The sequence below is a fragment of the Bemisia tabaci genome, chromosome 3, assembly GCF_918797505.1.
Source record: "Bemisia tabaci chromosome 3, PGI_BMITA_v3".
NCBI classification, from domain to species: Eukaryota; Metazoa; Arthropoda; class Insecta; order Hemiptera; family Aleyrodidae; genus Bemisia; species Bemisia tabaci.
The window spans coordinates 51,574,734-51,593,997 of NC_092795.1; the positions used below are offsets into that span (position 1 = coordinate 51,574,734).

The 19,264-nt window shown below is 38.9% G+C and overlaps 1 protein-coding gene across 1 annotated transcript in view; it reads left to right on the plus strand.

Annotated features, from left to right (window-relative positions):
* The first annotated feature begins 320 nt into the window (after positions 1–320).
* The window catches only part of LOC109036328 (uncharacterized), a 39,460-nt gene continuing 20,516 nt past the window's right edge, over positions 321–19,264 (plus strand). Inside the window, exons 1-5 of the mRNA XM_072297608.1 lie at positions 321–697; positions 3,889–4,341; positions 10,233–10,416; positions 11,955–12,069; positions 18,708–18,954. Coding sequence (XP_072153709.1) covers positions 4,219–4,341; positions 10,233–10,416; positions 11,955–12,069; positions 18,708–18,954 — 669 coding nt within the window. The 5' untranslated portion in view covers positions 321–697; positions 3,889–4,218. The remainder of the gene's footprint in view (positions 698–3,888; positions 4,342–10,232; positions 10,417–11,954; positions 12,070–18,707; positions 18,955–19,264) is intronic.

Below are 19,264 nucleotides of genomic sequence, written 5' to 3' on the forward strand. Positions count from 1 at the left end.
CGTCACATTTTAAATTTGAAGGGGTGCTTTCGAAAGAAAATCTTACGAGGAAATCAATAAAGCCACTTTTGGAACCTCAAAATTTTGTAAAAACGGAGTTATGAACCTTCAAAGTTTCCAAATTTTGTCCGACCTCTCCTATTGACTCGATCCACTGTGCGGTGGCGTCGCGTCGTGGCGTGAGGCTTACGGTTGCGTTGCGGTGAGGGATTGCGTCAAGTCTCCACTCTTACTGCTGGTCTCTGTCGGTTCCCTTACGTTACGTCGCGTCAACTAGCGGTACCGCTACCGTTGACACCCCTCACCCTCCCGGTGCCCAGCAAGACCGGCGTCTTTCCTGGCGCTCGGTGCCCACTCATTGTCAGTTGCTGCATAAACATAGCATCATCCGGTCCGATCCTCGGTCCCGCGCATTTCTAACGGACCTTCCCGCGCACTCGAAAGCCGAAACCCATTCGAATCGTACGCGAACCGGTTCAAATTTCTAGTGGTGCTTGGTGCGGGTGCGTTTTTTCGGTTTACTAGTTAAGTGTGGGAGCTGAGGCTCCTGAGTCGAAGGGATTTTTCATCCGCGGCTACCGACGTGCCGTATTTTCTCACTGGTTCAGTACCGTCGCGATTTTTTGGATCGGTCTCGTGCGGAAGTTCGTTTGTTTTTTCTGATCTGATTCTGATTTCAGATATCGGATCTCTGAAGGTTAACTGATTTTTTAAGAACTAAGCTGCTCTTGTAATTTATACAATTATATACATACAGGATTTTAAAAAAATCAAAATAAAAAAACTCATTCAAGTCTCTAAAGTCTCATTCGTACTTAGATAGACTTTCTCTTCTTTTCCTTGAAAGGAATATTTTAGTGTATCATTAAAACTCTCATTTTAAATCATTCTTGCCGGTATGGGACAGTTTTTATGACGGACGTAAGTAAATGGGCGCAAAACAAAGAAGATAACTTTGCAATTCATGCTTTCCAACTACTTCTTATACTGAAAATAAAACAAAAATATATCTTTAAAAAAATGTATCTTTAAAAAAAAAATATATATTTTATAAAAAATATATCTCCTGATACTCATACTCAGAAATGTTTCACATTTTGTTCACGTAGAAAAAAATTGTCCAGACCGCATATTGCGAAAAAAAACAGTTTAAATTGCATACATTGATCCGATAGTGAGCATGTACGTTTTAATATGATTTCTATTCATGAATTAAATTACTATTATAATAACTTAACCTTGGCTGCAAGTATAAAATGTGCTATAGAAACACCCAGTTATTCCTCATTTTGCTCTCGGTTCAAAACTCCCTTGCGGCTATGCGTAATGAAGAATTACTGGCAGCGGCATTGACAGAGCATAAACATTGTATGGCTAAAATAAGTGCGCTGTATCGTTCGAGGAGGAAGCTGGAAAACAGAGTAACTGTAACAAGTACTGCGAAAAAATTAATTAAAGTTAGCGCTCAGCTTTTCTATTCCGTCATTAAAAAATTGCCACCACGATTTTGTGCCAATACCAACCAAATTTAATTTCCTTTGTTTGGATGCTGCAGGTAAATTTTGACTTCTAAATACCAGTGAACAAAAAGAAGCACTAACTGCTGATAATAACTAACTGCTAAACAAACACAGCAAATAGAGCTCGTGTAAGGTTTTAAGATTTGTGATTTAACCTTAGCATCTTGTTTTTTGCGAGAATCACGATGATGATCCTGGTATTGTCGAAAATCCCCTCCAAAGCTTCAAAGTTCACCGCAATGGCCGCCTGAAGTTGCAGCTACCTCCAGAATGTAACTTGTACGGTCACATTGTCTGTGTTGAGCTGGGGCTGAATTCATGCAAGGTTGGGCTGTGCGAGATGTTAACAGTGATAGGATGTACAATGAAAGGGAAAGTTTGGTCGTATGAACTGACGTTCGAAGATTCATATCGTCCCATTTATTTGGTTGGTCAAACCGAACATAATTTGCATTAGTGTAACTTAGCTGCTTTCATCATTTCACTTTACACTTAAATTTAGGTTAAGCTAGATTGGACGATATGGAACACAGAACTTTAAGTTCAAAGACCAGAGTTTTTTGCAGTGTTTTATTGTAAAAAGGAACTTTTTACAAATGGATGACATAAAAAGCAGGGGATATGAACCACGCATCTTGGTCATGGCAACCGTGCTCATGTTCTGAGCCTTAAGCGGCTTCTACCCTTGCACTTGGGGAATTGCATTCAAACGCTGTGGCCAATCATGGTCTTGATAAGTTCCCGTTTGACACATAGATGCGACAGAATGCACAATTTTCAGCAGCCTATTGAAAAATGTCACACTGTAGGGTTTAAAGAACAGCTCTATCTGTGCATCATAGAGAATGTCGCCTACTATGACGGTAGTCTTTTCCTTGAGGTATTAATAGGCAGTCATTACTGGTTTCAACTTTGATAGCATGAGACCAGATTTAGACAACGCCGATGGCATCGGTGCATCGTGCATCCATCGTGACTCACACAAAAAACACCGGAAAGTATAATTAATTAGGATCCAAAACTCCGTGCAGTAGCTGAAGAGCAGTGACCCATCTTAAATATGATAAAATTATACGTAGATTATTATCACTGTATGAAGAATTGAACATATTCTATAGGTGAAAGAAGAAAAAAGTTTTCTATACTCATACACGGCACTCGAGTCTTTTCGGTCATAAAAACCAAACTCTCTCTAAAGTAATCAAAGTTTATAAGACTTTGAAACCAAAAATTTTTATTATCTAAGCCGAGTAAGGTTTGGTTTCACGACTAAATACTTCGGTTACCTAAACTAAAAGCTCAGTTGTTGGAACGGAAAATTTTATCTCCTTGTAGGGGTTCGTATCAATTAATGACGTCAGGTTTTTTTTGTTTTTATTTCATCATCCCCATTTCTTCCGTGTCAGGTTCTACCCCTCTACCCCTCCCACTCTCCTTTCATGGGATTTGTTAGGCAGTCCTCAGCTCCTCCTCTCCCCACGAGCTTTGACGTTACGTATGGACGACACCGACCACAATGCCAAAAGTCTCAATGAAAAGAAAGAAGGTGGTGATTTGTTTACACCGTGACGTAGCGTATGACGGTGCGAAATAGTTTCGTATTACTGAAAAATTCAAAATTTATTGTATGGGAAATGAACCGTAACGTATATTGTTGTGACGTAATTCAACTCACACGATAATTAACACTTACATACATACACACAATGTATTTTACACTTTTTGAAGTCTGATTTTTTTCTATAAATCACACCATGTGGAAGAGAATCGATGACAAAAAAGTCTACACATCTAATCACTCTATTGTCCTCTGTCCAATGTCGTCGTTCCCCTCACGAAAGAACGTAACTTATTTTCAATTTTGCCTAATTTCCCCTCGAAAATTGCATTTTTCCATTAGAATCTTGGGCATTTCTAACTAGAAATTTCGCTGATTTTTCCTCTAATCTCATGCAAGGATCAGAAAAATTTTGAGAAAAAATTGCACAGGGAATTCTTGAGTACATTTTACAAACTTGGAATGAAGTTACGTCTCTGTGTGCAAAAACCGACGATATGCATGAAATCATCGTTTTCTGGACAGAGGGACGTAAATTTATCCCAAAATTTCAAAACTGACGCAAACTATTCAAGTGTCTCCAAGAATGTACCCGAGCAATGTTTGCCCAACATTTGTCCGATTTTTGCATACGAACAGAAAATAAGCAACGAAATTTTCAATAAGCAATTCCCAAGATCCTCCCGGTGAAAAAATAATTTGAGAGGGGAAATTTGGCAAAATTGAGATGTAGTTACATTCTTTCGTGAGGGGAATGCAACAACCCTCTTTTTGCTCCTATGCTCAAAAGTGCATTTTGAAATGCTTCAGGCGAATCGGAGACTGTGATCAGTCAAATGCTCTCGCAGAATCCAAAACTGCATTTTATTGTTCTCACCTCCCATTAAATCCGATAAACTTTTCCGGCATAGATCAATCATTTATCTGAGCACAGGTGAATCTGTGCAGAACAGCGTGCCGGTACTGCCGGTGCAGTTGCAGTTGCAGTTTCGTTCGCACGCCAAGCGCGATTCCGCTTGTTAGCGAAGGTTAAAGGCGTGCTCGAGTCTGCGCGACGATAAGGTAGTGCGGAATTAGTGGAATCAGTGCGCGAGCGCGCGTCTTCTCTGTGTCATCCGGTGCATCCAATCCAATCGGAAGATGATGAAGTCGGTGCCGAGGTGGCCGGTCGTAGCCGTGGCCCTCCTTGCACTCTACCTCTCCATGCGGCCTAGCAAAGACGAGCCCCAGTTTCCGCTCGACCACAGTGCCAATATGACCACCGTACGTATCAACACCTCTCATTTGAATCCGTGGCGCACAGTGGATCGAGTCAATGGGAGGGGTCGGACAAACACTGGAAAAAAAACACATTGGATCTAGAGTCCAGACTCTTAAAAACATCGACAAGAAAAAGTACTCTTGATTCAATCAGAATCTAGCTTAAATCAAGAACCAAGCCTCTTAATTTAAGCGGATTTATCGTTTTGATTCAAGCAAAATTCCGATTGAATCAAGAGTATTTTTTCTTGTCAATGTTTTCAAGAGTCTGGACTCTAGATCCTATGTGTTTTTTTTTCCAGTGAAATTTGGAAACGTTAAACGCTTTTGACTCCGTTTATACAAAACTTTGAGGTTCTAAAAGTGGTTTTATTGGTTTCCTCGTAAAATTTTCTACCCAGAGCACCTCTTGAACTAAAATGTGACGAAATAAACATTAAAATTGGACCGCGTTAAACAGAAAAGAACCAAGCCACATCAAATATTGCCAAATTTAATAAGGTGATTTACTTTTTTACATGAAAACGGTTCTGCGGATATTCGAACGAATTGCAGTGAAAACGCTCCATAGTTTGAAGCAAATTCCTTAAAAATTTCAAAGGAATCCGCACAAACGTTCTCTCGTAAAAATTGTATTACCTTGTTAAATTTGGCAATGGCTGATGTGGCTTGGTTCCTTTCTGTTAAACTCGGTCAAATTGACAGTTTTTTAAAAATTTTCATGTTCGACCCCTCTGATTGACTCGATGGCGTGGCGTGCTTTGCGATACATCGATCGATCTCCCATTTAACCCGATGTAAAAGGATCGATAAACAGGATTTTCGAAACCAACACCTTAATCATCGATTCTTTACCATTGCTTCAAATGGGTGATATCGATACTCGATCTCGCGCCTCACGACTGCACCTCTAATTTGAATATAATGGAAACCACACGACCGGCAGCTCGCCCGTGCCATGGTCGGGCCAGACACACGCTCGCTTCGCCGGAAATTGGAATTTCTCCACGCTTTTCTGCGGTGCTAAGGAGGAACCACTTATGAGCCTTCAGGTGTTGCCATATTGCTTTCAACAATAAAATGATTCATGAAGAAAATTATGAATATTTTTCATCAGAATTTTTGGACAGTTGTGTTCGCTATTTTATCTAAAATATCTGAAAATTTCAAGGTAAAATATGCATAACTTTGCTCAAAAATGCATGTTTTATCCGGAGAAGTTCGGCAGCAGTTGAATATTGATACGGCGTTCTTCCTTAGCGTAAAAGTTTTCATCGGAGTTGTAATAAAGAGAGTAAAACTTCTTAATTAACACACGCTGAGGCAAAATAATCATTGCTCTTACTTTGCAAACAGTAAATACTACCTGATTGTCTGGTCTGAGTTATGCTATGAAAAAGTGGTAAAATAGTTCCGGGGTTTACACTATTTTGCGGTTATTGTTTCCAAAATGAACAAATCCAAAAAAAAAAAAAAGACTCGTTGAAGGAGGCTAAAAGAAACTCTACAATCATGCTATTAAACTTAATTTAATGTGGTTTCAGGGACCACAATAATATACTGCATTTAAACAATCAAAACAATAATAGAAAAAATTTACAATTTCGCAATACAAATCAGTCATAATTTACTTCATTAGCTCAATAGGCAGTGCTGGAATGAAGTAAAATGAAAAAGAAACAAGCAAGGCTATTTCAGTTAGTATCGTACGCGATGAACACTACACGAATATCCATATAACGCCTGGATGCAACTATTCGGGCTTCGTGGATGTCCATGTTGCATACACACGGATATGGAGGCGTTTTGACTCTCCAATCACTCATCGCGCCAGCGCAGCGTCATATCCGCGGCGGCGTTCGGGCTGTATGCACTGAGAGGATTCAAAGTGACGGAATGCATTCGATTGAGCGTATATAGAACAAAGATATTTCTTAGGCATGAATAGTTGCTCTACAATCATGCTCAGCACATCGCGATGTTAAGACTAAAGCACAAAAGATACTTACATCCTATGCCTGTGTGACACTATTCTTATGCTTAAGAAATGCATTTGTAAAACAAATAAAGAATTTAAGGCGCTCGATCTTTTGAACTACATTTTGCAATTAAGAACTCTAAATTTCGGCCCGGCTTAAAAACAACGTATGTGCCATTAGTTTCCCTATACACATGAGTTTTTTTTCAGATGAGTTAGAATTTATAGCTCCAACTTGCAAAATGCAGTCCACTTATCATTCTCCCAGTTCAGTCCACGGCGGCATCACTCCGCAGGTGAAGCTATGGGTGCCTGGAGAGTTAAAACGCCTTCTCTTCTGTGTGTATGCAACAAGGACATCCATGGAGCCCGAATAGTTGCATGCAGGCGTTATGATGAAATTCGTTCAGTGTTCATCGCATGCGATACTAACTGAGAACCGTTTGCTCGTTTCCTCTCCAATTTAACTTTAATTTAGCGGCGTCTTATGTGACGATGAGGTACATTAACTTATACCGATTTCTATCGCGCTATTGTCAATTTTCCGAAAAATGCTGTGATTTTGAAATGTATAGCAACATTTTCCTCCTGAAATGTGCGCTGGAGCCTCTAAACTTACCAATCTAAGGACGGCGAATACAGCAGGGTCGCTCCATAAATACTCACGGAAAGAAATTTTGAGCGCGCATCTGAACATATTTTCAGCAGCATGAGCAGTACCATTCATTTCACACTCTTGTAGGGTGTTAAATCAATTCATCAGGTGTATTTTTCAAAAAATGGATCAACAGGACTTGAGAAATAAATCAACGGATTTAGTGTTGAACCCCGAAAATAAAGTTTTTGTTGTCGGTCATTAAGAAACCAGTGCATGATGTATTTCTCACCAATAAGTCTCACTATATATTTGTATATCTCGTTTTGTTATTTTCCTGACTGTCCTTTTGTTCTCTGTTATATTAGCACCGCGAATTATTTTATACAATTATCTATGAATATATTTTCTAAGTATGGGGATAATCAGCAGTGCTCACTCATAATTCGACGCAGCTAAAACACTTGTGACCAATTACGGTGCAACATTGAAAACTGCTGCACGACAGTCAATTATGTGTCCTCTCTGTACTTCCTGGGGGTAATTGCTGTAGGTGACGATATGCCGGGAACAGATGTAATAACGCCTCATCATCGTAGGTTCTCAAGCGGACAAAAATGATATCAGGATTGGAGAAATGTTAAATGAGTACCTTCTACCGAGCCAGCAATTTAAGCTCCTTGTGGCAGTATCGTCAATCCTCAATTATCACTGTAAAGCTGTAATTCTAGTTTACACCCTAGCGGATGAAAATATAAGGAAAATAGAAATTGGATAAAAATATATCTGATGCTAGGAGGAAAAATGCATAAAATATAGCATTCAGCATAGAGAAAAAACAAGCAGGAAGCTCCAACGCATTCGCGTCGGAGAGCGGCTCTGGCGACAGTAGTTGTAGTCAAGAATGAGGGCCTAGACACATTTTGTCACTGATGTACAATCCGACAACTGTCGATTCATGTTTTGTAACTTAGCAGATTTACGTAGCCGGTGTATAAATGTGTATTGGCCCTTGATATGCAGAATGCATGGCACTATCACTTGTTGTATACTTTTAATTTTGAAGGCTCTTTGGAGGTCCGCATCCTAAAAAATTTCTCCCACAGTATTTTTTTAACTTGTCGTTGTGATTGGGCGCCAATTTCTTTCAATTGAGTGATCATCTTCTTTTTTTGTCAAATAACTAGTTTGTGCAACAATAAGACTGAAACTGACTGTAACTGAAATTTTGTCTTTTTAGATATTTGGTTATTTTGTATTTATTAGATTGTATATTTTCACAGCCCTGTGATAAGAAACTTTGGAATGCATGGTTGATAAGTCGTTTAGCGAGGCTGCAAAAAATTTGCATTTTTATATCTGAAATTGTAGGTAATGGTTTTGAATATCGAATTGCGATATATTACACGGTTAAGATAGGGCTATATGTCGTCCAGGACAAGTTAAAAAATTCTCATGAGCCGAGTGCCGTAGGTTAAGGGCCCGTTCGCCAAAACTAATCGGAACTGTATGAATGAATTGCTCCTTTTAAAAATCAAAACAATATCGAATTGCGATATATTACACAGTTAAGATAGGGCTATGTCCTGTCGTAAGCGGCGACATACAGTCGATATCATTTCAATAATCGCCCCAATGGCCACGATAGTTGTTAGACGTTTACGGTTTCCCTGGTAACCTTTGTTTGCTATCAGCTGATATCGAGTAAATGACTAGGAAGCTCCAACCCAGTGGTTAAAGCTTCCTTAACCGCGAAAACTTTAAAATTCAAATTTTCAAATTTTGAACGTAAAGTACATTTTTTCCATCACGAGATAAAAGCACAAACAAGTTTTGAATTGTTGACTGTATCACCATGATTCCAAAAATACAATACACAACATAGCATTGACTAACAATAAAACAGTATGCAATAAAATAAAGTCATGACAAGGAACATAGCCGAAAATGGCGCCGATTCCCATCAACCAACGCGCGGTCTCTACAATGTAACATGCTGCATTGATACTCCCCAGCTGGGACCGTCCGGAATAGCAGCTCTAGTGCAAGCACCAGAGCCGCTAATAACCAACGGTAGACCCGCTCACTTGCACTTGTTGCATACCGACGCACAGTGGATTGAGTCGATCAGAGAGGTCGGACGTGAAATTTTTGACAAAAACTGAAAATTTTGATGATTATTTCGTCACATTTTAGATTCCAAGGGGTGCTTTTAGAATTAAATTTTACAAGGAGATCATTGGAGCCACTTTTATACCCTGAAGTTTCGTATAAACGGAATGGACCACTAGACAAAGTACGAATTTCAGCACTCTGATACATGTGTCGTAACTAAAATTTCACGTAGAACACGATGCGCACATAGAAAATTACCGAAATTAACTCCTTACGAAGATATTTGATGATTCTTGATGCGTGAATTCAAACCACCCGCTCATTAAAACTCAATGCTCTACGTGATTCACATCGCGCGCTAAACGTTATCATGAACGTCTCTGCGATAAAAAAAGCTAGCAACCTCAATCTTGACGCTTTGGCTCAACTATAGCAAATTACTTACAGTTTGAACAGCACATGGTGGGAAATGAACATTGCTCGATTGAGAAGCTTGCTGAAACTGTTGTAGTGCGCGATTTGAATCACGTAGAGCTTTGAGTTTCTTGTGAGCGGGCAGTTCAAATTCCTCGTAACCAATGTGAAATAAAAATGTTAATATCTCTGTTAGGAGTCGGTTCCAGTAATTTTCGTTGCGCGAATCGTGTTCTACGTGAAATTTTGGTTGAGAAACATATATCAGAATGCTTAAATTCGTACCTTGTCTAGTGGTCCATTATAGGCTTTTAAAGTTTCCAAATTTTGTCCGACCTCTCCTATTGACTCGATCCACCGTGCGACGGTGAAACTGCCAGACCACGTACCTCGGTTTGCGACGTTGCAGACTTCCTGTCCTATTTTACTTTTTAAATGGAAAACTACTCAACGTCAATTCTTGAAAACTTCCTTGATTTTTCTTCTCTGAGCGAAGAAAATTCTGCGAAAACCTCAAGGAACGGTATTGATTTTTTCTCCCAAGAAAAAATACAATGGGAGCAGAGATTTTTAGACACCACAAACGAGATACGTGGCTTGGTAGTTTCACCATCGATAAACCTCTTATCTAGCTAGAAATTGTAGTTCCTGATTGCAAAAGGTGGTCCAATTAAACTTGACAATGCCGATTGTTTTTATATTTTCCTTCTATGACTTGCATTGTTTTATTATTGCCCTACACGCCAAATAATCAGGCTGGATCTAAAGCATGCGCTTTTTTTTATAACACAGGAGGAAAACATCAGATTTTATGGATACCCCTACGAAAAACATCTGGTGCAAACAGAGGATGGGTACATTTTAAGCCTGATCCGATTTCCACGGCGAACCCCGGATAAACTACCGGTACTTATAGTCCACGGTTTTATGGCCTGCTCCACCTCATGGGTTGCCATGGGCCCTGAAGGAAGCCTTGGTGAGTCCGTCCGTCGAATCCCGGCAATAATTTAGAAATATGCATGCATATTAATTTCCATGAATTTCGGGTATAAAACTTCGCAATTGAGCGTATCACACACCCTTCTTCAATATATACTGGTCTCCAACTCTGCATTCCAGGAATAATTATTAGATACCATCAAGAATTCATAGGTGAGAAAAAATAACTTCTAATCAGTTTTTTTACTAATACTTCTCCGGCTAGAGGAAGCGTGCAGTAACATAAAGAATGTCGTAAACCGTGAGGAAACTCAATGCTAATTAAATAACACTTCCCGTATTTACTAGATTCTTTGGCTAAGTATTTTTGACCAGTGCGCAAAAGCTACCTGTTTATTCCTCACTCATTAAATGTAAGTTTAATATGAGACTCTCCCTCATTAAGTGTAGCTTTTCACGTACCTTTCCCTTGGGCGGATGCGTCTGATAAATCAGAGAATTTTCCCATTCAAAAGGAAAATCGCATTTAGTAAAGATTTTCCCTCCGTAAAATTTACTGTCTACATTGACTGTCTATTTAACTGTCTACTTGACTCGTGCGTTGTTAGCAGTAATTTCTTACTCATTAGATATTGCTTTAATCTTTTTGAAATTAAAGGGCAACACTTGCTTCACCGCATCATAATATTATTAGCATTATTACCAGCTACATTGTAACATGCACTTACCCTGGGAAATAATCTATGAAAACCTCACCGCCTCTCTCATGTTTTACAAAATGTGAATGAATACATGGCTGTCGTTTACCCAAATAGAAGTCATAAATGAAGCGATTAATTTACAACGTGATTTTACATTCAGGCTTCCTTCAGAATTATTTCCACGAAAATAACCACTTTTTCCATTTAAAAGTATTTTATAAGAGCCCCGAGTCATTATTATAGCTTAGTTGCCCTACTATTCATTCCTAGAAATGAAGTATAAAAATAAACTTTAAATCAAGCAAAGAGGCATTACAGCTAGAAGTGCTGCTAATGAAGATGTGTGAAAGCAAAGACTGATTCAGCGATCCCTTCTTAGTGTATTTTCCGAAGAAAATACACTATTGCATTCTCCCGTAAAGGCGGACCCAGGCCTGAGACCTTGTGAATAGCACCGATCATGGATCGTAGATCACGAAAATATATGCCATTCTATTACAAATATATAAGTATAAAAATACGTATAAGCTTAAGTATAGGTATACGTATAACAATACGTGGTAAAAATATAAGTATTTAAAGAGATGATATATCGCAAAATTAACTACGATTCCACTTCTACAAAGTTGATATTATAGATTTTCTTCCAGACCAGACTGGCCTTCGAAGGATAAAAGAGTAAGGGGCATAAGGAAAGAGAATAAGTGCCCCTACTTTTCAAAGTCTGCGTTCAACTCCACATGTGTTGGCGTTTTTAACTGCATTTTCTAAATTCGTCTTCTTTATTCACGTTTCTACTTTTTCAAACTTGTATTTTGTGCCAGTGAAATTGTTGCTCCATTTCTGAGGGAAATAATTACTTCTTGTCTTTCAGGATACCAACTGTACGATGCAGGCTACGATGTTTGGCTGGCTGATTTACGAGGCAACCAGTACTCTGTACACCATGCTTACTTAGAGAGAAATGATACCAAATTCTGGGACTTCACGTAAGTGAAAATAATCTCGATCTTTTGCTCAGTAATTTTAATTTCTTCGTGCTGTTTTGTACTCCAATCAAATATCTCCTGTGTCAACAATCTGCTGGTTCCTAGAAATGCATTAACATATCCTCATGTACACTAGTGCTAAATTACTTTCAAGCACGATAGAAATACCTCTCTACCCTCCAATTAGTATTTCACGTTCCTTCATCAATATGAGATTTCACCGTCTCATTTCGTTGAAAGAACATGGAAAATAAAAACCATTCAATTTTTAGCTTCGAGCCATTCAAAATGAACCACAAAACCTGAAATAAAATCATGGGCTAAACATATGACACCTACTTTCTACGTTGAGCATGGTGAACGTATTTAAAAAAAATCCTAATCAAACTCATGAGTAAGAAAAACTGTTTTCAAAATACGTCAATTCAAACTTTTTAGGCTGAGTTGGTTATTTTGCCATATGCGTGACTTTTTAAATTTCTCAATTTTTTAAAAAAAAAAATCAGTAAAAGCTCGTTAAGACGAAACATGAAGGGACCGAAAAAAATTTCGTCATAAGCGGCTTTTCGTCTTAACCGTTCTCCGCTTAAAACGAAATTTTTCGGCATAAGCGGCAATTGCGCTTAAGACGAAGCAGTTTTAATATCCGGACAGCTTTCAAAATCCACACAAACTAAAATTAAAGATAATTTTGAGTGAATAACTTTTTGAAAGATTATTATCTATCAGTTTTAAATTTTTAAATTTTATACAATACGAAGTCCAAATGTTGAAATTTTTTAAAATACGCAAATCGGTTTATCGTGAACTGTAGATTGCATCTCAGTCATCCAGCAAAACAGAGGATACCCACGATCTACTCTCAACCTACTCTTTTTATGTCAAGGCACGTAAAACTAAGTCTATTTCCCCTAAAAATTGGTTCTTTTTTGTCATTTTTACCCAATTTCAGGGGAAAAAATCGGAAATTTGTCTTCGTCTTTTCTTCGGCTTTGGTTACGGGTTAAAATTTCGAAATTTCGTCTTATCCGTATTTTTTTACCATTGACTTTAATGGAAGTGTCAAGGGACCGAAAAAAATTTTGTCTTAAGCGGATGTTCGTCTTAACCGTATTTCGTCTTAACGAGCTTTTACTGTACATTTTCGAACATTTTGGATCTGAAACGCATACCGTAAAAGTGTATACTGCAACTCACGCCTGGGAAACCATCTCACGCGATCATTAAAAGTAGTCATTCTTACTGAAGAGGACGCACATGCAGTCTTAGATAATCAAAACCCAGTCTTTAACCCTTTTTCTAACTTAGAAAAAGTTGCTTGACCGGATTCCTCTCATGCGGTAAGAGATGATATAGTCAGATGCGAGTTACTCTAAAACCTGAGAACCCTCTTTAAAATGAAAAAATAATCTTTTGATTTTGAAAACGTCTGCACAAAGTAAAATTGTTCGCAAGATCCTAAGTCTAGTCCAGTTTTCCGATTCCCTGCTATAATCTCAAAAAGCGTCTCGCTGAGCGTACCAGGGACATATCGAAGGCGTGTCCAAACCGGTTGGCGTTGATCGTTGTTTCCCACATTTTCAAACTAATTTTTGCCTACTCGCAAAGTGTGGGACACCTGTTTGAGGAGCAGAAAATGGAACTAATCTCAATAATAAGAGGAGTGTTTTTTTCTATCTGATGAGATTGAATGCGTATCTTCGCAGCATGTTTTTGCGCGTACTGTCTTCACGCAAAAAATATTGTTATATTTATTCAAAGGTGAACGCAAATACTTTTCCTGAAGAATATTCTGCGTGAGTAAGGCTCAAGCAAAGGCTAGTACCATTTCGCGAAGAGAAAAAAAGGGCGCAGGTAGTTACCGTTGGCCGACCTCTAAATTTGAAAGAAAAAGACCGGTAGAATTCATACGGTTCATCTTCATGAAAAACACGTTGGAGTTTCGGCTTAGCACACGTGTAGATTGTGCCAAAATTCGAAAATGCTTGCAAGAGAAATCCTTTCCCATATACTGAAGTAACTGTTCTCTCCCTGCTAAAAATTTTTCATGGAATTCCGTGCTGGTTTTCCATGGAAAATTTCTCCACGTAAAATTGGGCACGGAAAATTTTTCCATGGAAAATTTCTCCACGGAAAGCACCACGGAAAATGTCACCATGGAAAATTTCTCCATGGAAAATTTCTCCACGGCAAATTCTCACCGTGGAAACCTGCCACAGCACTCACTGTGTCTCATGCAGGTTTCCACCATCAAGTTACCATGGTGTTGTTTCTTTAAGTCATCATAGAACTGTTCTACTCAATGTTGCTGGTTTTTTTAGTATTTAATTAGATAATTTACAAGTTTTCCTTGTAATCAAAATAAATGAAAATGATACTCACCAACTTGAAGACACATAGTACCAACTATACTTGACAGAGATGTAATAATTCTTTTAACAATTGAGAAACTACCGCACTGTACCTTCGCGTCACATACTGTACGCTCAACTTTTCAAATAAGATTTCATTCAGTTGACAATGTGAAAACATATTCAAATTTTTCACAATAAGCACGGAAAACAGCACCAAAAATTATCACAACACTATCCAAATTAGAGGCCAAGAGAGTGAAATATGAACTGTAGATTTTGGTTTCTGTCTGGGAAGCTTAATTGCATCTAGATGGTTTAAAGGTTGCCACTAATTCCCTGCGAATGGCTGTTCGATAAGATCAAAGGAACTGCCAGATGATAGGAAACAAATGGCGATTGCTGCAGCTGAACAAGGCAGGTAGATGTCTTGGTGTGTTTTTTATGAAAGCTCTGAAAAATGAATAATGTACAGCGCATCAAAACCATGAGTACAACCAAAGATCAGCACTAAATTAAAACAATCTCAAGGTGAAGCCAACCAACATTTCTTGAGAAGTTAAATAAGTTCTGAGGATAGCCAAATAATTTTTAGTAATAGGACAAATACTTGTGAAAAAGCATTGGTAAAATTGTGTGTAAAAAGCAATTATTACATTGGTAGCCATAAAAATAGGAAGTAAAAATTATTGGACATCTGATAATTCACTGAAACATTGTTGATAAGGATGTGATGTTTTAGCCCTCTAGAGTTAAAAGTTTAAGGCCTTATCTGTAACTTCAGATATATCTCTCACACTACTTACATTTCTGAATAAAAATACCAAGTAATAGCTAAGGCTCAATTCAGACGTCACTTTTCCTTCACTCATGTCAAATGAAAAGTTGGATCGTGTAATACAACACGAGAACACAACGATCATTTGAGAGGTTGAACAAAAAATTTGAAAGTCAGGTCACACCAAGGTTTCCGTTCAACTTCTCAAACCAATGTTAGAGCTCACGCATCATACGTTGAGACAAACATCAAAAGTATTGTTTAAGTCACCATTCACCAGTGGTGCCACCTGACTACATGAATTTACCTGTTGAGTGGTGCGAATTCAGAGCTAATCGGAGAGAAACATTTGTTTCAACATACGATGAGCGAGCTCTATGTTCTCATGTCCGTATCAAACGATCCAACTTTTCACTCGGTATAAGTGGAGGAAAGCTAGACTGTCTGAGGTGGGCTTTAGTTTCCATCACACAGCAAAAAAATCTAGAAGGGCCTGTATTTAAGGTTTCTTTTTCAGTCCTAAGTAGTTCTCACCTGTGAATTTTATTCACAGTCTATATGGGTTTCGGCAAACGATAGGAAATGGCGATCTCATATGATCTGACAGATATCTGATATTATCCCTGAGGAGGACGATGACATGAGCTGATGAGCAGCTAGGAATGGAATGCAGTTAGAATGATAACCGTGTGCTGAAAAACACGATAAGGGAGACTGTAACCAATATTCGATCACGGTTCATGTTTGGGGTGCAGACTCGGAGGAGTGACCAAGGAGAAGATAGAGAAAATGATGAGCACATACGAATCTACTATTCAACAAAGAATGTTAGAATAGTTTATCAAGATACAGAAATAAATGTAATGCTATGATTCTATGGAGAGGTTACAGATCAGTGGCTGATGGATCACTATTGGTGCCTATGCCTACATTCAGTAATAGGAATTGCTAATCATTGTTATTCATGACTTACCTAGATTCAGTTCAAGGCCCTTGCATTCAACTCGGATTTGGCGTGATGTAGCGAAAGCAGGGAGTCAAGAAAATATAAATTTCTGAGAATTACTGTATGGTTTGCGAGAGCTTCATTGAGCCTAACGATTCATGCCTCGTTGATAACCTAACCTCAAAATACCGACAGGGCAGGGCGGGCGGCGCATCTCCTGACTTGCCGAATTGAATTGAGGATTTTTTATTTAAATCTGCATGATCTATAAAAACTCATTCGCTTATTTATTACTGAAATGCGTAACGCCGATAATGTTTCATACTTCACACGCTTTAACATTTGCGTTCTATTCTTGCTTTTATTTTTATTTTTATACAATTTCAACATGAAACAGGGCAGGCCGGCAGGATTGCAACGCAGGTTTTGGTTTTGAACTGAATCACTGTTGTGTAAACACAAGATGAGTTGTTGGTTATCACTGCCAGTAATGCAAATTTTAATTTTTTTATGTGATTTAATTAGTATCAGCTCGCATTCGAGTCTTCTTCGTTGCGAAAGTAATGTTACCTCGAAGTTGGTGAATTTTGATTAACCTGAAAGTAAGCCAGCAGTGTATCGCGATGGACTCTTGGTAATCGATCTGCAAATTTTTATTTTGGCCATGCGTAGAAATAGAATGAAAAAATTCTGATAGATACAACTCAATTCTCATTGGTTTTGCTATTACCGCTATTCGGTTCTTTCTACAATTCAATGTTGGTTTCACACAGGAGATTTGGAAGTATGACGGTTGAGCTTCAGTAAAGGCGATCCTATTGAATAGTTAGTGTCTAAACTAATCTTGCAAAACACAGAGTTTGGTCTCTAATTGACAGACTTTAAAGCTGTACCTACAGGTTCGAAGAAGCTGCGTGTTTTCTGTTTTTTGACAAACTATTGCGGTTATTTCAGTTGTCTTAAACAGAGTATAAGCAGCAAATTATTATTACATCTCTGTCAACCATAGCAAATCTCTGAATTAATCATATTTTAAATGAAAACATTCTACGTACAGAAAGTGATTGATACCTACTGGTACAATTATTAAATTATCGTTAAATAGTGGGCATTGTCTTGGGAATGCCATGGTTGTAGAAATTTCAGTGCACTAATGAAGACTTATTCTGTGATAACTGATGACATGAAACATTTTAGTGGCCCTCACTTGTGAACTTCGGTGAGTAATTCACTTAATTCTATGATGTAACGAAACAGCAAATAGTTGCTGATTGTTAATGATCAAAGGCTTACAGATTACCATGTTTATTCTTGTGGTGGTCTCTAGTGTTTCGCGGTGTTCCAATGCATGTTCTCTGCTATTCCGTTACGCTCCCTTGAAATTCCATGTAGCCACCACGGAATCTCCTGCTGCCACCATGGAATCCCATGCAGTCTCCACGGAAACCCAAGGAGTCACCATGGAGTTCCGTGCCTCCTCCATGGAGTCTTCATGGAGTCTCCATGGAGTTCCGTGTCTTCACCATGGGATTCCATGAGAAACAGCACGGAATACCATGGAATTCCATGAAAAATTTTTAGCAGGGATATTTTTTCATCTACAAGGAAAACAGCTCCCCTGTTGCGAGCCGTTTTTGCACGATGTAGCATTTTGGATAATAACTTCGAAAATTTTCCTTCCGCAAGTGCCGTAAACACATCCGGGATACTGATAAAAATATTGGTGTTCTTGTATTACTCCTGGTTAATATGTGAATTGAAACACAAATCAACACAAATTTTGTGTCGATTTTGCTATTCTTTGCGGTGATTTAGAGCAAAAAACAATGGAGGGACTGGAGAATGCATTCCTCCGATTGTGGTGTTTCTATTCACCACCCGTTTTCTATCGAATTTCTTCAAGAAAATTAGCTGACATTTTCTCTTGCAATTGTCAACGGAGGCTAGGGTTATTTTGTGTTTTACTTTCCATACTAACCAAAATCTATTGTTGATTTTTCTCTCTGTGAATAGCCATGGTAAAATTTTTCATACATATTTCGTTTTAAACGGATGGAATCGATGCGAATTCCAGCACGCACTTTAATGTAGGAATCGAAAAAGTGTATCAACCTATACCAATCACATTTCGCATATTGGTGTCCTGGTGAATATTAAGAGGACTTCACGCAGAAATACTTCGTCCTTGGGACCCGAGATTCTAGTTAAATGGATCTCTGCAGTTTTCAAATCGTGCGTCCGAAAAATGTATAGGTCCAGCTGCCGAAGTTCGGGTCACAAGTCTGCTGTAGCACCTCTGTACTTTGTTTGAAACTTCTACGGAGTCGCCTAAAGTACCGCAGTGCTTTAGATGCGTGACCCAAACCTCGGCAGCTGGGCCTTAAATTTTCGGACACACAATCCAAAAACTTCAGAGATCCAATTGACCTGCGAACTTCGGGTCCCACGCACCAATTTTCCCCCATGATCCGCCTTGCTCACAGCATGTTTGTAAACAACGAGACTTTCACGTTTCTATTGAGATATGCAAAGTAGGTCTGACGAAAAAAAACCGTGTTGGCAGGTTCGACGAGATGGGTCGCTTCGATCAGCCGGCGTTCATCGATTACATTCTGGCTGCTACGGGGCACCAGACCCTGGTGCACATGGGTTATTCCATGGGATCGGCGTCCTTCTTCATCATGACATCGATGCGGCCCGAGTACAACTCCAAAGTCGAGGCACATATCGCCCTGGCTCCGGCCGTTTTCATGAAACACTCGGAGACGGCCTTCTGGAAACTTCATGACTCCTTCGTCTTCCTCAATAAGGTACGATCAGAACAATTTTTAGCCTTTTTCCCGGGCATAGAGACTCAGGGTCGTTTGCATAATCGTTCCTCTAAGGCATTTTCTTCGTCACGGACATTTTACGTGGAAATAAATGACGCGATAATAAATCCAAAAATGCGTATCTCCTTTGCACACGGAGAAAAAAACTTCGTGCATGGGACCCGAAGTTGAGATCATATGGATCTTTGAAGTTTTCTGATCACGCATCCGAAAACTTGAGGTCGAGCTGCTGAAGTTTGGGTCAGGCATCGAGGCACTTCGGTATGTACCGGAGTATTTCAGATGTGTG